Source organism: Marmota monax, unplaced genomic scaffold (assembly GCF_021218885.2).
Source record: "Marmota monax isolate L192 unplaced genomic scaffold, Marmota_monax_Labrador192_F-V1.1 WCK01_AAM20220418_F8-fsc00180, whole genome shotgun sequence".
Classification (NCBI taxonomy): Eukaryota; Metazoa; Chordata; class Mammalia; order Rodentia; family Sciuridae; genus Marmota; species Marmota monax.
This window is the reverse complement of record NW_026693881.1, coordinates 1,948,556-1,970,382: the sequence shown is the minus strand read 5'-3', so window position 1 is coordinate 1,970,382 and position 21,827 is coordinate 1,948,556. Positions and strand designations below refer to the sequence as shown.

The 21,827-nt window shown below is 48.3% G+C and overlaps 1 protein-coding gene across 17 annotated transcripts in view; it reads right to left on the bottom strand.

The window, feature by feature from the left end:
* Aopep (aminopeptidase O (putative)) overlaps nucleotides 1–21,827 on the bottom strand; it is a 312,146-nt gene that overhangs the window by 144,582 nt on the left and 145,737 nt on the right. For all 17 annotated transcript variants that reach the window (XR_009228493.1, XR_009228497.1, XR_009228495.1 and 14 more), the window contains one exon: nucleotides 3,713–3,902. Coding sequence is in view for 9 of the 17 variants with exons in the window: in XM_046462722.2 (XP_046318678.1) it covers nucleotides 3,713–3,902 (190 nt within the window). In the remaining 8 variants the exon portion in view is untranslated. The remainder of the gene's footprint in view (nucleotides 1–3,712; nucleotides 3,903–21,827) is intronic.

Genomic DNA, 21,827 nt, shown 5'->3' with positions numbered 1-21,827 from the left:
TGAGGTAAGGAAAAACCCAGGTGCCCCTTGCCAACCAGGGGGGTCAGAGGCTTCCTGTGGAGGAGGAGGTATCTGAGCTCTCCTTGGGGAGGACAGGAATCATCAGGGAGCAGGTCTCAGTGGGCAGGAGAGCATGCGCAAGGTTTGTGGGGCCTAGAAAGAGCACACTGTGCTTGGAGCAGACAGCCGCCCCCAGCAAAAGGGTGCAAGAGGCCAGCTGGGGCGGAGGATCACCTGCTGCAGACCAGATTGCTCATTCAGCATGTTCTCAAGGCCTGACCCCAATGTGACTGCATCTGGGGACAGAGCGTTTAAGAAGGTGACTAAGGTTAAATGAGGCCATAAGAGGGGTCCTCATCCAGTAGGACTTAGGCTAATTAAAAAAAGGAAGAGACTTGCTCCCTCTCCTCAAGCATGGAAGAAAGGCCATGAGAGGATCAAGCAAGAACGTGGTCATTGGCCCACCAGAAGAGAGTCCTCACCAAAAACCACCCTGAGGGCAGCTTCCTCTGGGACTGCCAGTCTCTAAAAATGGGCGAGGAAAAACGCCTATCGCTTGAAACTCAAGGTCTGCAGAACCTGATGAGGGCAGGGGGTGGCTGTGCACGGACACACCAGTGGAGCAGTCTAGGCTTTATCTAGTTGTTGGTGAGTCGTGTGGTTCAGTCTTGCAACTCAACCCACTTGCCCTGTATATGCCACTCTACGGGGGGAACACCACGGTCCGTCTCTTCTTTATTCAGTGGTTCTCACTCCCCTCTTTGCTGTGCCACAGAGCACAGTCTCCAGGGCAGCAAGAGACCACAGCCACCAGTGCCTGCTCCCAGCTTCTCCAGCAGGAGAGTTCCAGGGATGGCACTGCCCCTCCCCACCCACGTGCTCCTCACTGCTTGCAAGGTCTGATGTGGGCACCCCCGAGATACCGGCTCAGTGTGGCCAGCAAAGCAGTGCTCAGAGCAACGATGTGCTCTGAAAACATTTCCAAAGTTCCCGCTGTAATCTGGATAATGGCCTGTTGCCTGAGGGGTGTTTGGTTTTCACCTTTTCTTCCTTATGGTGCTGGAATTGACCACTGAGCTATACCCCACCCCCTTTGTTTCTTATTTTGAGAGCCTATCAGGAGGTTGCTAAGGCTGGTCTCTAACTGAGCCTGGTCTCAGCCTCTGAGTCCCTGGGCCTGCAGGTGCGCACCAGTGCCAGGAGCGTTGTCACTCCCTGGAGAGCTACCAAGCACTTACTGCTATGTGGTAGGTGACCCTTGGGGCAGGTTCAGGGGTGAGGGGCTGGAGAATGGCAGCCTCTCTTCCCAGAGGCCCATGGCAGAAGCCGTTCCTCCACAGAGGCTTTCCTGATGCACTGGGACCTGGCCTCTCCAGCTTGGGACACTCCAAGGGATGCTATCTCCCTCTCTGCCTCATTTCCCTCTTCCTTCCACTAACAGCTCTTCTTATCCTCACTCTTCTACACCCACGGATGGAGCACAGGGTGGGCAGAGAAGGTGCCTGTGAGACGCAGCCCAGCCCGCTTCTGTCAGGAGCAGGGACATACTCAGGGTAGTTACATGCAGGAACAAGCAAGGAGACAAAGGAGGGAACCACTTGAAGTGCAGGTGGTAAATGACAGAGGCACCACCATCAGAGACCTGAAGCACACAGCTGCCAAAGCACCAATCTGACTGCCTAGACTGGAAGCCCCCAGGGAAGAAAGAGATCATGCCAGTATGTTTATATCAAACCCTTGCTGGACATCTACTTACGAGCAGGGTGGTGGGAAATCAGAGGAAGAGAACGCACACTTCTTGCATGTGTCTGATACTGCTAAGCTCATTCACACATACCCCACTCACTCTGTGATGGTAAGCCTCCTCCCGTCCATTCTACAAATGGGGAAACTGAGGCTCACCAGGGCTACACTTATGCTTATACTCAGAAAGCTAGTGAACAGCCAAGCTGGGACACAAAGCCTGGTCTATCTCAGAACCTGCCCCATCCCCCCATCTAGCAGGTGGCCTCTACATGTGTGTACTCCGCTAGCTCTACAACCGTGATCAAAGAGGATATAGGACACGTGAGATGCAGGTTCACTGTGGAAGAGAGTGTAGTCCAAGCTATGAGGATGAGAAAAATCACACAGTAGAAGGAAGAAGGAAAAAATGAGAAAAAGAGTAAAGAGCAAAGCACCACGGGAGTTCAAAGTTAATAGGAGAGCAGTGTTATGGTTGGACGTGAAGTGTCCCCAAAGGCTCTCATCAATAGAAGGACATTCAGAGGTGAAATGACTAGATCGAGAGAGCTGCAATCTCATCAGCCCACCCCAGTCTGAGTGGACTCATCATGGTAACTGTAGGCAGGCGGGATGGGTCTGAGGAGTTGGGCATGCCCTGGAAGGGGGCTTCTTCCCAGAGGCCCTTCCTCACTGTCTCTCTCTCTCTCTCTCTCTCTCTCTCTCTCTCTCTCTCTCTCTCTCTCTCTCTCTCTCTCTTTCTGCTTCCTGGAGGAGCAGCTCTCCTCTGCTGTGCCCTTCTGCCATGAGGTGCTGCCTTGTTTCTGGTGCAAAGCAATGGAGTCGGCCCACCATGAACTGGACCTCTGAAACTGAGCGAAAATAAACTTTCCCTCCACTGTTTTCTGTGGGGTATTTTGGTCATAGCAAGAAAAGCTGACTAGTATAGGCAGTGCTGAGAATTGTGGGTGGACACGGGCCATCCCAAGAACGAGCCTCAAGTTGGTTAGTGAAATACAAAGAGATGTCAGTGGGCAGAACTACCTTGAACAAAATCATACAAGTATGCACACACTTGGGATTTAGAAAATGCCACCTAGTCCAATGTGTAAGGGACCCAAACATTAGAAACTGAGAAGTATTCAGGAAGCAGGTCAGCTGCCATATCCTCACCAGAACTGATGGCCAATTCTTTAAAGTAGAGGTTGCAGTGGATGCATGTCAACCAGGTCTGGTCACTAGGTATGCCTGATTTGCATACATATTTTTTTTGCTTTTGGCATTGAGGACTGAACCCAAGGCCTTGCATATGCTAAGCACATGCTCTCCCACTGAGTTACACATCTCCATCTCCTGATTCGTATAATATTTTTAAAATTAGTAAACTTCACATAAAAATTCAGGTTTATGGATTTCCTTAAAAAACTACAAGTCTAGGCTGTATCAAGCCCCTCCCTCAACATCCGGTTGGCTGGAGCTGGTAGGAGTTGCGAATCTGCCATAGTCCTCAGTGCTCCCTAATCTACAGCACCAGCTGCTTTGTTCTTCCTTCATCATTTGCCAGCAGACATCTGAGATTATGACTTTTGATTTACATCTTAAGCTGATTCTTTGAAACACTGGGTCAATGTCACCATAATCACAAAGGAATGCTCACATGACCTTTCCTGCATATCTCGGCCCAAGTATCTCCTTACCAGAAGCCTTCTCTGACCACCTTCGAGAGAGCACCCCTGCCCCCACTCTCTATGGGGCCCGTCTTTCCCATAGTCCTCTCACCACCAGCATGCTGCCACTTCATTTGTTTGTCTGTTCTGTTTTTCATCTTTGGACCCAGGGGGAGCAGGGTCTTGCCTTTTTGATATACACAGACATCTTCCAGGCAAAAACAATGCCCCATGTACTCAGTATGTACCCACCGAACAAGTAAATGACTGCACGTGGAACTCGACCCTGGGCAGGGAAATACTTAGGGTCACTTTAAGCCCACCTGCTGTGCTTTGGTCCAGAACACATCTTCCAAGTGAGTGGCGAAGCCTTCGCTGAGCCACTCCTCTGTCCAGTCCCGGGCCCCGATGGCAAGGCCAAACCAGGCGTGAGCAATTTCATGGCAGAGACGCATTCCACAGAGGTGGTTCATGCCTGTCAAGGTGCTCTGAGAGAGGAAGATGATGTGTGGGCTGTGGAAAGAAAACACGTGCAGTCCTGTTAGAGCCTGTCCTCAGGGGTGGCTTTCTAGCCCGGCGAGGCGAGCCTGTTATTATGGTGTGCATGCTAGATCATGACTGCTCGACTAGAGAGAGACGCTTTCAGACCTAAATAAAGTGGCAGTTTACGTTTCTGGCAGCAGTTCAGGATGCCGTTTCTGCCAGCAGTTGTCTCCGTCATCAAGTGGCTATTACCTGTAATAAGTAACCTGCACCAAAGTTTTATACTGAAAAAATTACAAGGCAATGGAAGCGTTTACTCTGAAATCTGGACTGTAAAAGAAGAGCAGGTGTGGGAATGTGAAGCCCTGCTGTCAGGAGAGTGATCAAAGGAGACCCTGCAGCCCAATCCCAGCAGCTCACAGGCGAATCGGGAAGTCATGCAGAAGGACAGGAAAAAACAAAACAGAACGGGACCCCAAATTTTCCATTGCTCACTGGGCCTGGTGGAAGTTAACAATCCAACAGGTGCCCCGGGTGTGGGAGGTTTCCAAGAGACCCAGATAAGGTCTGAGCCTTTGGAAAACAAAGATTTTCAGTGGAATCTGTAGGCACTAACAGACTCACATGACCTAAGGAAAAAATGGGGGAGGTAGGGAGTTGACCCACCCAGGTGTGCAAACGGCCCCAGGGCTGGCACCAGATGGGGAGATTTATCTAATCTCATTTTCCATACCTTGTTTTAAAACCCCAAATACCATGATTAAAATTGCATAGATGAATGAAGGGGAGGAAGGGGGCTGAGGAAAGAAGCGGCAAACAGAACTCCTCCTCCTCGGCTTCTACCCAGCATTATCCTTCATCTCAGAATTGTTTACAGTCTTCCTAATGAAGAATTCCTTCTTAAAAATCTCTTCTTCATCAATTGAACAAACCCAGTTGTGAAACCTTTAAAATTAAGAAACTGCACACACTGGTTCTTTCTTTCAAAAGCCATTTGTTTGCCATCATGTCAGCTCTGAGCAAGCCAAGACTCCTTGCTGATTTCTCATCCGCCCCCACGGCCACCGCTGGAGAGACCCCACCCAGATCTCTCTTGCACAACATCACCCATTCAGCCCAGGGGCTCAGGGCAATTGCAGGACTCAGTCTGCCAAAGCTGACAACGTTCACATGCAGTAGTAACAGACAAGGCACACAAATGCAAGGGCCTCTGCTGGGCTCTCTGGAGTCCCCAGAAACCCAACTTAGAGTGGAGGCGCTAAGGACAAAGGGATGCGATTCCACAGTCAGACCACTAACTCAGAAAAACATGTGTGTGTGTCTGTGTGTGTCTGTGTGGGTGTACACATGTATATATGAAGATGTGAAGGGAGAAGACAAGAGGGAGGAAAGGAGGGAAAGAAGAAAGGAAAGAAGGGAGGGAGGAAGAGAGGGAGGCGGAGGGAGGAACTGAGAGGCACAGGAGCTGGCTTCCCCTTACTGAGAAAGTTACCCTGTTGAGAAGACAGACTGTGCAACCTGGCATTTTCAAGTAAATGACCCCAGGCTCTGGCATGTGCAATGCTACAAGAAAAGCCACAGAAATGTACCAAGTAAATAACATTCCAGACATACTGCTGGCAGCATTTCACCCTTTTGGCTAAAACAAAACAGAAGCAACTTGAGGCCTTATAACACAGGCTCAGAGATGAGCGTACTTGGGAAAGCTTGGGAAGGGTCTCCCAGCCAGGGAATGGGCATGTTGGTTCGGAGACCTGACAGCTGACCATCCACTCAGGAAGGTTCTACATGATGACTGAAACACCAACAAAACCATTCAGGAAGAAAAGGCCTCTGCTGTCTAGAGGGACTGCCTTCTGCCTTGTCCCAGGGGAAGGCCAGCTAAGGCCCACTTAGGCAAATAACCGTCTGTTAGGGCCTGAAGGAATGCAGGAAAGAGGCTGGGGGTGGCATTTCACCTTCCTGCCCTTGCATTTTTTCCCCTTGCACAGTTCTGAGTCTCCACCAGACTTCCTCCCCCACCCTTCCGCACACTGGAGGCACCACCCAGGCCTGGGCGCCTTGGGGCAGATCCTGACATTGCTGAATTAGACATGAATTCCCACTTCCACCAACATCCTTTCTTCCAGTCTGGGACAAATGTATTTTCTACTGTCTTCTGAGGCGACTGAAGTTTAAACATCCTCCCAGATGGCCCCTAGACTTGATACAAATGACCCTGTTATCAGTGGAAACATAGCCTCTCCCTAAAAGGCAATTTTCTTGTTGGGACCCTGACTCTCACGCCTCCAGCAGCCTAGTTTTTCCTCTAAGGTTGGATTTTACCTACTGCGTCTTCTGGGGCTATTTCCCTCAAAAGGAGATGGCTTCTTTCTTAAAATTAAAATAAAAACAGACTGAAGTTTTGATAACCTTTCTCAAGGGTATGAACAAAATTCCAACATAAAAGGATCAACTGAATATTCTTTCAAGGAGAAGTTCCTTCCCTTTTTGACCCTGTCAGAATTTCTTAAGGTAAGCAGACTTTTAAAACCTCTATCTTTTTTTTTTCCCCAAAAAAACTGCTTTTCTTCAACAGCAAGTGAAGAAAAGTGAAACCATGCTCTTAAGCCCACTTCAAGGGCAATACTGTCTATTCCTTCACTGATGAATAAAGTACCTCAAGTCCATCTTCAACCCAGAACACACCTGTAGAGTTTCTAGTACCACCTTGACCTTGACCTTTGCAGTTCACTCCAGGCCTGTCCCACTGCCTGTGTCCTTAGCATCTGACTCAGGGTCCCATCAACCTGCTGTGATCAGTCTTCACTCTGACAAGGCCCACTGGGAAATGGGGTCTCTTCCCCCCCAAAAGAGTCTGTGTCAACTGCCTCTGCAAATGCCAAACTGTGTCCCCACTGTGTCCCACTACAGAGGATGGAAGACAATGCCTTCAATAACATCTTCGTCCTAAAACATATTCCTTTCTTTTTTTCTCTGAGTCACTAGTGGATAGAAAAGTGATGCCATGCATCTCGGGAGCACACACCTCCTGCTCGCTTCCTCCACCATCTGGTGGCGGGTGGGCAGGCAGGGGTGGTGGGCAGCCACGGCAGGCAGGCCACTGCTGCCCTTCTTCCCCAGGAGACCACCAGCCTGGCAGAGGCTGCTTTCTGTAGAGCCAACTGCATGCCTGCTGCCTGCCCCTTGAGACTAAGAAGATCATGTCTGGTCTGAAGAGGTTCTCAAGACTGCCCCTTAACGCCACCTCCCCACCCAGATTAGAATGCTGCCTCCCTTAATGTAAAACATGCTTCAAGCAGAGGAGGAAGGAGCGCCTTCATTACTCCCTGAGCCGCTCACATCCTTCGGGAGGAATTCAATTTGGAGCGGAAATGGAGAATTTCATCAGATGTGAAGTAGGAGCTGGTGTTTGATTTATTTCTGCTTTTTCCAGGGAGACCTGGCCAGCATGGCCCGTCCTGCTGCTCAGGGAGCAATAAGGCACTGTGTGCTCCAGCAAGAGCTGCTGCAGCCACAGGCCGGAGAGGCAGCAAGGGCAGAACTGCCATAGGAAACTGCCCCAGGTCACCCCTCCCCTTCACCAGAGCAGACCCCCACAGCCCTCACAGAGAGCATATTCACTTCTCCTACAGAGCCTTGGTGGCATCTCAAGGACATATTTCCCAGCTTGACCTTCTTGAGAGTTTAACGTTTTTCAGTCTCAACAACATATGGACTCCACCATCCTGTGACAGAGAGGAAGAAAGAACCAAGGAACGGGCAACCAGCTCCTTTCCCGCCAGAGTCCCACTGGGTGGTTCTCTGGGTCTTGGGATCAGGAGAACATGACTTTTGCTGGTATAATTTGATGACTTGCTAAAAGAACTGGAAGCAATGAAATGGACCTTCACAGTAGTTTTGAGCAACCTGAAATGGGGGACAAATTCTCCATCCCCAGCCCTTAGGCTCACAACATGTTCTCTCTTTCCTTCACCATGTATCAGTGACACATGCTGGCACTTGGGCTAGGGCATCTACAAATCAACCCCTACCCTTGTCTCTGAATATAACACTTTAGTCCCCATCTCCTGGCTGAGGTCTAATGAGCTTAGGACCCTTCTTCCTCCAGCTCTGAGACCACACAGGGAACAGTCACCTCCCACTTTCCTCATCTGCTGTCCCGCCACAGCCACAAGGTATAATCTTTAAACTAAAGGCTTGTAAGAGTTAATACATGGGAGAGCATCAAATTAAAAAGCTTCTGCGCAGCAAAGGAAACAATTAGGAATGTGAAGAGAGAACCCACAGAATGGGAGAAAATCTTTGCTAGCTACTCTTCTGACGGAGGATTAATATCCAGAATATATAAAAAGCTCAAAAGACACCAGATAATTAGATAACCCATTTGGTAAGTGAGCAAATGAACTGACCAGATACTTTTCAAAGAAGAAATACAAATGGCCAATAAAACATGAAAAAATGTTCAAAACCATTAGCAATTAGGGAAATGCAAATCAAAACCATACTCTTAAGATTTCATCTCATACCAGTCAAAATGGCAGCCCTCAAGAACACAAATAATGATAAGTGCAAGAGAGGATGTAGAGGAAAAGGAAGGCCTTTACAGCTGGTGGGATTGTACATTAGTAAAATTACTACGGAGTCCCACTGGACTCCGAGAGAACCCTTCAGACCAACACGTGCGAGAGTGTGAGATCGTCACTGGTGTGTGACTCAGGTCCTGGAAGGGCGACAGGCCAGCCTGCCCCCCTGGCCCTTGCCTCCACCGGTGTTAACAGAAGTATGAGAATCTGCTCTAAAGCAGCCCAAAACCCAGGGGGCTACAGCAGCCATGAAGGCAGCAACGTGCGGCCACGGAACGGAGGTGGGGAAGAGGAGGAGGCGAGGAAGCAGCCTTGGAACAGGGTGAGCAGGCCACGAGCAGGAGGCGGACAATGGGATGAAAGAAGGAGGCAAGGGAACAAGGAAGCCAAGGAAAAGAAGTGAAACAAGCTGAGGGAGGCAGATAAGACCGGGGAGGCAGGCCAGAGAAGGAAGGAAGAGGGACATGAGGAGACCCAACAAGACCCGGGAAGCGACTGCAGGAGCAGGGCGGACAATACGAACAAGCACCCATGATGCTGAAAACACCAGGCTGTGGCTTAGGCACTCCTCGCCCACAATCCCGCTGTCCTGCCCCGCTTACCTCCTGGGCCACCCCAGGAGAAGCAGTTTACGGCTTCATTCCACATGGAAGGCTGAAGGACCCATGCCTGGGTCCTGTCGGGGTTGGAGATGGGCACTCATGGGGGAAGAAAAGGGCTCCCAACTAGAGGACAGAGGGCACTGGCAAGGAGAGAGGGGCTCCCAGAGAGGCTTGAGGGAGGGCAGAGGAGGCCAGGGATACCAAATCACTGTCCCTAAGCCTCATAATGTGGTTTCGCATAAGCCTTGGCCTGCTGCTAACCGAACAGCAGCACGGCAATGACAGGACAGAGGCCACCTGGCTCCAGGACATGGCAACCACCTGAGCCAGGCAGCAGCTCTGCAGGCTGAACAGAGAGGACGCAGCCTGGGTGCATCCTGTGATCCGCTGTGGGCCCTGCCCAGGAGGAGCAGGGCATGTGCCTGATATCACGCTCCTCTGGAAAGCTCAATGGAGCTGCATGTGAATGTCTCCTATTTTAACTCTGAAGAATGGAGGCAAAACAACTATTTGAATTTCTAACTCCACTTGGATGACTTTTCTTCTCTGAATCTTAAAAAAACATGCTCTGCCTAAGAAGTCTCTCGGTTCGGACAGGTGAGGCAGAGAAATAGCTTTTTTGGAGGTTACTGAACATCCTAATAACTATATGTCTTGGGTACCAGGGACCCACCCATACCCATACTGTATGGTCACATATTTATTGTAGTCGATCGAGCCTTCTGAATTGCCTCTAAATGACTCAGAACTGAAAGTTGTTCCTTTTCTACAGAATCTAAAGAACTCTCTTGGTAAGTCAGTAATTACCACCTAGAACATGTTGGCAGCCTGCACAGGAGCACATGCATGACAAAATGCAATTTTCTCTGCCCCACTCTCCCCACCCTTGTCCTCCCAACCAGGGCGAGGATGTTTGTTCCCATAAAAAGAGCTAATAAAATTAACCTCTGCTGTGATACAGGGGAAATCTTTTTTTAATAAAATAATGCATTTTGCTTCAATCCCAGAACAGCAATAAATTGGCACAACTGAGAGCCATAATTGCTCATCCAGTTGGTTTTCACTCATGTATAAGAGTCCATCGTTTGTGGCCATGTGGAAGCTTGGAAAAATGCTTCATAATGGGACATGTCTGGGCACCTTGGAACCACCCTCAATCAGAGCAGTTTGGTTACTGGTTTCCTTTGAAATGTACTCCTGGTATCCACAAATCAGGCCTCCAGGAGCTCCTTGTCTAGAGAAAGCAGGTGCAGGGATTTCCCAAGGAGCCCTTCAAAACTGAACTGGTGAGTGAGCCATCAGTTGTTACCAAGGAGAGCAAGCAGCCGAACCCTAGACAGGCTCTCTGGAACTCTACTGACCCAAGCTGCCATCAGAAAGATATGCATGAGCCTCACTGGCTGGAGGAGAAGGGCCAATCCACAGAGCAAGAGGCCCTAATGCAGCAAAGACACTGCAGACTCACAGACAGCTCTGAAAACAGAATGTGGATAGGAGAGTACAGGTTCCCCCTACCAGCCATGTGGTCACACTGTCAGCTAGATTTCAAAGCACGAGGCCACTTTAGGTAGGAAGAAGCACCAGCGCTGCCTTAGGGAGTGGCCATCAGTTTTGTGACTAAGTAGAAGAAACATCCAAGAAGACAAGTCCAAATGTTCTGTGATAAAGACGATGGTGGAGGAGGTAAAAAATGGAGGTCGTCCACACTTAAGACACAGTTTCTGGTCTCAAGAGTAACACACTGGCACTTAACTGCTCATGAATTCACCCAGATCTAACGACACCACTGAGGGAGAGGCTGTTGTTTCCCTGTTTTTCGAAGACACAGATTAAGCCACAGAGAAGTTACACCACGCGTCTGAAGTCCCACAGTCAGAGCTGATGCAAACACAAGCTGCCTGGTACATGTACTTGTTTTGCCTGACCGACATCAGCGTACCCCCAAATCACCTGAGGTCAGAGCCGCTGGGTGAAAGACAGGGCAAACAGTTAGATTTGAACTTCAGGCAAATGACAAATAGCAACTTTTGATCTGCGTTCGTGTAATATTACTAACCCTGGTAGCTCTGCCTGGAGGGCTCTGCAACCAATTGCCAGGCCTCAGCGCAGAGAGTCTGGTTCTGAAGAACCAAGCTGGGCCAGACAATGTGCATTTGATGAAATTCCCAGATGATGCTGGTGTTAGTGGTCCAGGGATCTCACCAAGAGCTACTGAGCTACATAGTGGTGGCTAAGGAGAACTTAAAAAAAAAAAATCCATTGCCAAAATTTTTATGTGGGAAGATTCTACCTAAAAATCCCAATTTTAAAATTATACTGGAAATCTGAAAGATTTGGCCACACTAAGCCCACATTCTTATGCAGCAACCACAAGTAAATAGTAGCTGGCCTCCATACAGAGGGCTGAGGGCCGGGGCACTCCAGTTTGCTGAGGTCCCCACCACTGAGTGCCCAGCTATCTCTGAGCACACCTGTCACTTATCATGTGTGTGTGTGTGTGTGTGTGTGTGTGTTTTTCTTACAGCACATATGCAACATTTAACCTCATTAAACATTACATGATATAATGTTAGAAATTACATCCTGTAATGTGCAGAAATACCATATTACCCTATTATACATAGTTTTTATGTATCTATCAAAAATAAATTTAAAGAAAAAAAGAGAAAAGTGAATTATTCTCCCTACCCATGTCTTTAGCAAAGTAGGCAGAGACACCAAAGGTTCCTTACCACTCCTCACTGACATCTGCTGCCTGCCTCTTTTTATAGGCATTTGGATTTAACCTCTGTTTAGTTTTTCTAAAAAAAAAAAAATTCTACTCTCACCTTTATTTTGGGTATGCCATAAAATGACTGAGCAAAGTCCTGCTTCACAAGAGGGAAAAGCCCTACATCTCAGCCTAGATCAGGTCAGTCACTAAAGTTCCATGTCACTCAGGATGGAATTAATTAGGTTTATTGTATTTTTGAAACCCAAACACAGTTTCAATTATTACTAGCCACTAATGGCTTATAATGAAGGCAGTGCTTGTTAACTAAGCAAACAACTGACATGTTTGTTTAAAGTGTAAACAGAAAAAAATTCCTGAATTAAATGAATGAATTCACTGATTGTTCTCCCTTGGCTATAAAGGAGCATTCAGCTGCCACAATATATATCAGCACCTTTGTTAAAAGGATTAGCCTGTGGAGCTATCTTTATCCCATCAGAGATCTTCTTAGCTTCTTAGTAGCCGCTTATAAAGTGAACGGATCTCTTAATTTCTGAAAGTACTCATCTGCATCAAGAAGTGCCATAAGGTAAGGGATCACCTGGCTACTGGGGTTCATAAACAATTGAGCCATGTTTTCAAACCTCAAACTGTGACTCCGTCGACAGAACAACACAGCCTGCTCAAAGAGACCCAAGGAAATCATGATGTATATTTTCCAGGGTGGTCCTGGAAAGTAGGGGGCAGATGGTCGTTCTCAGAGGTAGTCAACTTAACAGCACTCCCCTTTAAAAGGTAGTAAACCTCACCAGAACAAAAATAAACAAAAGGTTTGCTCTCCAAAGTCTCCTGGTTTTAACTAACCTTTTCATTTAGAATTACAAGCCCTATATTTCTTCTCCCCAGATGGAATGAATTAGGCTTACTGGCTATCTAGAGCTAATCCCATTTCTCTGGAAGGTTCCCTTGATTCCTCCTCACTTGGATGTGCTTGGCATGGTGAGAGTGTGGGAGAGGATCACAGGAATTCCTTCCTTCTAAATAAGCGCCCCTGCCCACGTCACCCCCATTCTGGCTGGTTGTCCTCTTGTGATCTCAAAGAGACCCAGAAACGTTACATTTGGAAGGTGTTCAGCAGCAAGTAACAGAAGGTAACAGAAAACAACCACCCTGGCATACTCAGGAAAGGTCTTCTCCCTTCTGGAAACAGGACCTCAGAGGACCTCAGAGGAGAGTGGGGACGAGTGGGTCAGCATCCCACCACTACCCTCACAGCTGGGCACCCATCTTCCCATTCTCTCTCCTTACCACACTCCCTTCATCCTTATATCAGCACCTTGTGGTCGAGAGCTCACCACCACAGCTCCAAGCGCCATCTTTGGCACAGGAGTTCACACAGGAGAAAAGTGGGAGTGCTATGCCAGCAAGACTGACCCCTCCCGTCAGGAAAGCAACACTCTTCCTAGCACATCCATCCTCAATTTCTGCTCTTGGCTCGTGTGTGTGTGTGTGTGTGTGTGTGTTGTGGGGAGTTGCCTGGAAGGGGGCACCTTGAGCTTCTCAGGCAGGGAGCTGGTTGCAGCAGTGTGTTCAAGTGTGTGAACACGCAGCGGCTGCACACTGAAGGCGTGCTCTCTCCTACCTACACACACTTCAGCCAACAGTCAAAAGAGACAGGCAGCAAAACACCCAGGAGGTCTCTGTCTGGTCCATGGAGGACCCGGGGTAAGGAACCCTGTCAGTAGGGTGACCTGCCACCCAGTCCTTCCAGTTGAATGTACCCACTGAGTACATTAAGTCATACTTAATACCCTGCACCCTTCAGACACACCTGTAAGAACAGCGCAGACACCGTCCCACAGCCCGGTGCGCTTCAGTTACGTTCAGAAGCATGCCATGGTGACGCACTCCTTTACCATCCTGGCCAGCTCAAAGTTCCCCTCGGACTACACGACATCATTCAGCTGCCACAGGGACCCAGCCCTGCTCGGAGGAGTCTGGGCGAGGCCATGACAACAAAGAGCTGAACCACTGGGCAATGAATACCACCCTCTTTATTGATAAACGTTTCTTCTTGATATGTCATTTAAAAAATGAACCCATGACAACTACATCATCTGAGGTCACTGATGGCTCAACATCTCTTCCGTCTGAAACTAAGCAGGCCACAGATGTCCTGTTTCAACGCAGGGGCTGAGGATCAAGAGAGAGCTCATTTTAAGTCACAGGTGTTAAAGGGGGAGACCAAGGGCAAGGGCCAGGGCCAGGGCCGTGGTGGCCCCAGGCGTGAATTAGCATCCCCCAACCTATACCAGTTATTTCTAGAGACCTCAACGAGTACACGTCATAATAAAAGCACAACAGTAGTGATAACAGTATCTACAACACCACTTCCCTCGTAGACTGCTGATGCCGGGCAACAGATACTCTAGACATGAAATCAGCAGCTTATCAGGTAAACACAGCACGGTGACAAGGCCCTGACCCTCCTCCAACTCCAACATCTAGGTTGGACCTTAAGAAATTGCTAATACTTGACCACTGCCAACTTTACAAGATGAGCAACTTCATGGGACCCTCCTGATAGACTGCTCCAGCCCCACCCCCTTTTCTGCAGAAAGGCCAGAGCTGCTGTGAGTTGGAGGAAAGGGTCCATATTTCTCTAGCAACAGAGAATAAGAGATGCTGCTCCACCTCCTCAGACAGAAGTGCAAAGGACAGGACTTGGGCAAATGATGTTCTGCCATCCTCGGAAAGCACAGTGCCCTTTCTGTCCTGGGCTTGCTCCATGTGCCTTAAGTTAAAAGCACATCCTCAGGCTGGAGGAGGTGGTGCACCTGCCAGCGACTTGGGATGCTGAGGCAGAAGGATCACAAATTCAAGACCTGCCTCTGCAACTCGGTGAGACCCTGTCTGAAAATAAAATAAAAAGAGCTGCAGACAATTCAGTGGTAGAACACCCCCAGATTCAATACCAGTACAGGAAAAAAAAAAAGCACATCCTCAAGTCAAGGTCAAAAGCAGAGGAGGGGCAGAGCAGGGAAACTGGAAAGCCACTGGCCTAATCTTTGATGGGGGCTGACAGGACCTGCAGCCTGGTGCTGGCCACATGCGGCAAGGCCACTGGAGCTCCGCCCCTGCACCTACAGGCCAGAGGGCAGGAGGCTGGGATCCTCCTGGACTAGGAGGAGTCCGGCTAAGCAGCGGGCTGCAGGCGCGCTCACCTTTCTGTCCCGAAGGGAAGAGCACTGTTTCAGAACTATGCAGCACAGGTGAAGAGACCAGCACTGGCACCTCACAGGCTGGGGCTGAGGTGGCCTAGCGCTGGGGAGGAGAGAAGAGCACAGGGAATGCTTTGGGGAGAAGGAAAGGAGTCCAGGAGAGAAGAAGAAACCTGGGAGTGATAGCCTGCGGGAGGGCTGGGGCAGGGACGAGCTAGCTGGGAGGCAGGGAAGGGCGGGCAGGCTCTGGGATCCCCGGGCACACTACCCACAAGGGCTTCAGGGGCCCCATTCCTCCCCATTCTTGTGAGAAGACAAAGGCTGAACAGAGGCATCCTTCTTCGACAGGGCGGGGTGGCCCAGCCCCCAACCTGCAAAACACTCTATCCAAAACTCTTCTACAAACCCCAATCTCATCAGTGCCACCAGGGACCTTCGGCCTGAAACTGGAGGCTCAGTGAAAGCTAGAAGCATGTGGCATTCAAGTGTGTAACGCCCTCTGCGGCCACTGCTTCTGAGATGGATGCTACGTGGGTCACAGCAGCTGATCATCAGGACTTGGACGCTGTGGAGACTCGGCCTTGTTTTCTCCCCACAGGGCTGCTCCTTGATAAGGAGGGTTTCAGGGGTGTCTTTATGTTGTTTTGTTTTTTGGTGGTATTGACAGGTTTCATGTGGGAGGGAAACAACAAAAAAGAAAAGCATTCCATATACTGTTTCCTAAGCACAAAAGGTGTCCTATTTTTTAAAGTTCTGTAACTACAACGGTTTACCTAATTATTTTCAATTTTTTCTCTTGCTCTTTCATTCATTGTTTTTTTGAGAGGTCCAAAAATTCATCTGGACTTGAACACAACTATGGACGAAATGTAGGCCATCCAGAGAAACCGGTATGCAGAGGTGCCAACATGGGTAACCTTAACGACAGCATGTTTGCTTCTGCAAACACTATAATGTATGAAATAAAATATTAATAGCCATTACCTCAGTTCTTCTGAGAACAGCCCTGAGTCAGCTCTGGCGTGGCTGGTTCCACACGCACTCTGTAGCAAGCAAACGCAGCTCACGCTGCAAGGCGACGGATGGACGCCTCAGAGCAGGCGAGGCCAGACCAGGTTTGGGTTTGTATTCCATAACATCATGGAGGATGTTGCTTATTTTGGCGGCCAGGTTGAGTTCTCCTGAATTTACCACCTATTACGCATTTTAAGACTAATCACCTAAAAACGTACTAGGAGAGATGGCAAAATTATTTTTACTTAGAAAGAAAAATATTGGAATAAGATTAACATCTCTGTTACTTATCAACAGCTAAACTTGCAACACTCAGCTGAACTCTGACATGGGAAGGCACCAAAAGGACCAAATATTCCCATTAACAAGCATATTTCCAACACCTCACGTTTATGCATTGAAAGGACAGGATGGTTAAACTTTGTGTGGATGGCATTAAGTGTGTCACACACCTGCTGGGGACTGGCAGGACAGCTCTCCTGTTCTCTCCTTCTGCTTGGCCACTGTCTCCCTGAGAAGCCTTAAAAACTAACTGTTGGACAGTTTTGTGTGCGATGAGTATACAGCTGAGTTCAATGACAGCCAAGCACCCAGCCCTAAACAGACCACAAAGGCCTGTGCCCTTCTCTCTTCCCCACTTCTCACACTCTCACTTAGGTTGATAAGTGCTTTCAGGTTAGAGTTTAGAATTGATTCCTCAAATCCCCCATGAGGTGCAAAGTGAACATTCCGTTTTCATTGGCAGGGGCGAGGAGGCAGTGTGGCCTGCAGCTGTGATCCTGAGGGAGCCCAGGCTGAACCAAAGCTCACTCTGCCCCAGCCTTGCAGCAGGGTTCCTGGGCTAAATTGCTTCTTTAGGTGGCCTGCCATGCCAAGGTGTTTTTAAAATCTGTGCAATAAAATTCTGTGTGGTTGGAGAGGTGGCAGAGGACAGGAACCCACCCACAGGCAAATGACGTCAAAAAAACTAGAAGGAAACATTAGGCTTCTCTGTTCTGTAGAAGCTTCTGCCATGTTCAGCAACCTGCGAAGGAAGCGGACTTTCCATTAAAAAACAGCCACTTTGGCAATCTTCAGAGGCAGCCTGGTGTCCTACACTTCCCCTAGCAGGAAAGTGGGGGAAATAATTTCCACAAGTTGGAAAGGAAGAAACCTGGAGTTCAAAGGCTTAGAGCTAGAAAGGAACTCGGAGGTCAATCAAAGCAGCCTCCACCTCCAAAGAGCAAACAAGGAACAGAGGCTGGGAGAACTTGGGGACTTGGCTTGGCCTGCAGAGTCCAGGGCGCCCACCTCTCTGCCACCCTGTCTGCACAAAGCCAACCATCTGCGCCCTGGTCAGTGGCTCAGGGGAGACGGTGTCCTGCGTTCCCCTCTTCAGAGGGGCTGTTTTCCACAGGCTGGTGCCACAGGGAGCTGTGTGCTGACACCCTAGGAGGCAGTCTGGGGGATGGTGTATGCTATGCATCTGCACTCTCTCGCACACCTTTTCCCACAGAAGGCTACCTCGGCAGCAGTATGGCTTCTCCTCCCAGTGTCTTCCTGTGTCCTGCCCAACGCTGTCCCAGACACAAGGGGCACTCCTAAAAACCAGCAGCCCTGCCTGCACAGGGCCAGGGGTGGGTATTGCTGCTTTTCAGGTTTCTCTTCTGCAGAAAGGACCCCAGGGTGCTGGTAAGGAGATACCTGAGAAATGGTGACCACAAGCAGGATCGGCCACTCCATCCACACCTGGCAGCTGTACTCTGCTGAGTCTCTGGGGAAACAAAGGTGCCTGATTTTAAAATCCTGTGGTCACTCAAAGCTGCTTAGTTCTCCTTAGGAAATGACCTCTCCCACCCGTGACCTCCCAGAGGGGAGATCCCCACATCAATAAAGTGAACAACGGCACTGTGGGATTTCTGAAGGCCCTCACATCCATCTTTTCTCCCTCTCTCTCTGTAACCAAACCTCAATAGCTTTGTGAGCTGTTGTTTTTTTCCCTCTTCAATAAGAAAACAGTCTTACCAAAAGAATAAGACTGGCTCAGCTGGCAGCTCGCAGGCAGCAGAGCCCAGCCCTGCTTTCTACCACCCCCGGGTGCGTGCACTCGGCCCGGCTCCACGTCTGTGGTTTTCAAGGTAACTGTGCTCAGGGAGTCCAAGATCGAGCAGAAGACACAGGACATGGCAAGTGGGGGTGGGACTGACCATCCATTCATCCAGCAAACATTTACTAAAGGCCTACTAAGTGTTGGGCCTGTGCTAGAGGCTCGGGATACACAATAAACCAAAGGGATGTGGACAGGGGTCCTCACAGTCCAGAAAGCTATTCAAAAAGCAAACTTCTTCACTTTTTTATTACAGGACTCACTTCTTTCTCTTTGTCAGTCCCTGATTTTCACAGTAGACCCAGGGGCTCTCTTTGGGGCTATATCCTACCACAGCTGCTCTGCTCACTCCTGTCCTCTACAGCACCCCTCCCTGCCTGCCCCTCCCTGCAGAGATGACAGGGATGATGGATGGTTCCTCGCGGTGTCTGACTGCTTTGGTCTGAGTGCTGGCAGTTGTTAGTGATGGGTGTTATTATCTGATCACTGATAGATTGCATTATTTGTAGCTTTCTATCATGACTTTTACTGGAAGTCCTGTGTCGTGTGTGTGGGCGTGCGTGCGTGCGTGTGTGTGTGTGTGTGTGTATGAGTTTTCCAGACTATACTTTATGGTAGGTTTTAATAGGGTTGGGGTTAAAGTGTGAAGTGAGCAGTTTTCTAAAAAGGACTCCATGACATGTACCGTGGAGGTACATTTGAGTGGCAAGGTTGCCCCTCTAATACAACTAGAGGAAAGAAATGACAGAAGAGCACATATTTTTACTGTTTTGAGTAAACCAGAATTGTAAATTGAAATTTTCACTTTTTCCCCCATGCACAATTCTAGTATTTGGCCCCACAGGCCAGCTCCCCCTTGCCACCTCTCTGTGAGTTGGGGTGGGGAATAGTTGGTCATGCAACGCCCACACAGCAGCGGAGTTTACAATGTGTTAAAATCACCTGTCTCAAAAACATGCACATGGGGTATAAAGAAACCTATATTTTAAATTTACTAAAAGATCACTGACTGATCTTCAGCTTGTTATTGAGATAAATGAAACACATTCTTTAATCAGAAAGAAAAAAGATGAGAGGGAGAAATCACACAAAAGCATAAGTAGCAACTCAAAAATTATTTTCTTGGTTTATTTTATGTTGCAGCTACACAAGCCATCCCTTTTAATGTGTCCATCAATAAGATATCTGTTGTGCTTTTGTACAAAGAACAAAGATGCTTTTATCAATTCTCAAAAGTCTGTAGGACAAACCATTCATGCTGTCAAACCCCCTAAAACCCTTTCAGCAAATAATGAAATCCATCAGTGACAAATGTCAACATACTAATTTGTTAAATGCAAAACAAAAGCATCATTCAGACAAGGCGTTTCAGCCCATGTTATATCAGCACTCCAATTTGTACCAAGTTTATGGCAACCCACAGATCATGCAATATTAAACAGGACTGTATGATAATGACTAAAACTGGAACAATACACTCCCGTCAGCTCGGATGCTGGCAGTGCAGCTGAAATGCGTGCTAAGATCTGACTGCATTTAACTTTCAAACTGAGGGAAAGTTTGAAAGACACCTATGTCTACTAAGGAGTGGCTGGTATGACACAAGTCGGTGGATTCTGGGTGGGAAAGAGACTCCAAACGCAGCAGTGAAGTCCTAGAGAAGACTCAGGACAAACTTGACCAGTGAAGACCAACTAGAATAAAATTAAATTTTGTGGTGCTGAGGAACAAACCCAGGGCCTCAGGTACGTTAGGCAGGTATGCTCCCACAGAACTATGGTCCTCAGCCCAGGAAAACTTCTGAGAAGGCCCGAAGGGAATAGCAGGGTGGGCCTGCTGCAGCCATGGTGCTGCTCTGTGTTTGGCTTTGGGTTTTTTTTAAATACTGCTTGCAATGGCACCCAGCACTCAAGAGGACTCACAGAATAACTGTCAGAGACCTAGTTGGTCCTAAAACTGAGTTCAAATCCTGACTCCAGTTAATGATAACTGTGTGACGCAGGCTAAGTTCTCTACCTCTTGGGCCTCAATTTCCTATCTGAAATGAAAATGAAAATCACAACCACCTTGCAGGGAAGCTACAAGGATTCCCAGTGCCAGGTACACAATGGCTCTCTCATTGTAAATTTGATGCCTGAAGGCCTCGGTCAGATTTCCCTCTGTTCTTTTGATTGGGCTGATGGCAGCTCTATGAAGATGCAGCAGACAGCACCACTTTGGACCAGCGGAGGCTAACCTGAGTAGTTATGGCAGAGAGTCACAAATGTTTTAATGATATTTTAAAAAGTGCATCTACTTGGATTTTTGTGTATCTTCAACCAACTCATTGCTGTAGAAGGTACAGTAAGTCCCATTGGGTGGGACGCCACATCCTTTTAATACCAGCTGCCCCATAACAGGGTCTGCTACCTTGGCACAATCTTTCAAATAGAAATAAACAGCAAGCTACTTCAAGGAGTCTGAAATGCAAATAGCTAGCAGGAAAGATAATGAGCTCTGCATTTTCTTCTTTCCAATGACAGATACATGCACAGAGAGTCTATTTCTATTTAAGAAAATTCCAGAAAATGAAGGACCAGAAAATGTACCTAAATTAGGGCCAAAAGGGGAGATAAGTACATATTTGTAGAAGATAAGTCACACAAATCACTACAGCTGATGACTTAGGTAAATTCCCAATTGGGCAACTGCCACATACCTGCCTAAAATGCCACTCCTGTCTGTTTATTTGGGATACATAACATTCCCATGCTTCCAGTCTCAGAGGGGTGTGATGCTAAGGAAGACATTAAACAGCCACTGACTCAACTCTCCCCCAATAACCTGTTTTAACAGCTGTCCTGCACCCTCCCCCTCCCTGGATTTGCATGCCTGAGCTGGGGTGCAGCACAGAGAGCAAGACACAGCAGCCTCTGAGTTTCCTTCACCGCCTTCCGAACACCATTCACACAGAACTTCGTCACCCCCTTCTATACCATGTGCAAGAAATACTAAATGACACCTTTACTAAGAAACTACACATACCCTTCCACCTTGCTTAAACACGCAATTAATCACACACCTGAGCATTATATACACAGTATGGCCTGGATCAGAATCTGCATTTTAACAAGATCCCCAGTGGGTTACATGTACGTTAAAGTGTTTTTTTCTTAGCACTTTATAAAAGTATGTGCACTTTAAGTCCCAGGAGTTGGAGGAGCAGCTTTTTCCTTTTCTGTCTTTCACGGGTAGTGTACACTGAGACGCAGGGGAGGTCCTGGGATCTCAGGGGTGAATCCCACACTCAAGACACAAACCCCACCTTATCAACTATCAGATGAACACTGACCAACTGTGGAACCTGGGCCAGGTGGAGGGGACTCAGGGTGAGTAAAAACAGAGTCTGTCCTCCCACTCGAAGCATTCACTCCAACTGGGAAACAAAACGACCCAACCAGGCTATGTCCATGTGTGCACATATCACTGGGAATCCAGACCTACACACAGAATGACCATGCACTCACCACAACAGTAATGACAGAAGGGGATGAGCAGAGTCGAGCAAGCGATTGGGGAGGGAAAGGGAAGGTGCTGGGGACTGAGATTGATCAAATTATGTTATGTGCACGTTCAGACATGGCATAATGAATCTCACTACTATGTATGATGTACCAATAAAAAACCAGTTCATTATACTTGCTAAGTTACTCAAATTGCTACAATGAGAGAATGCACTGGGGGGAGTGGACAC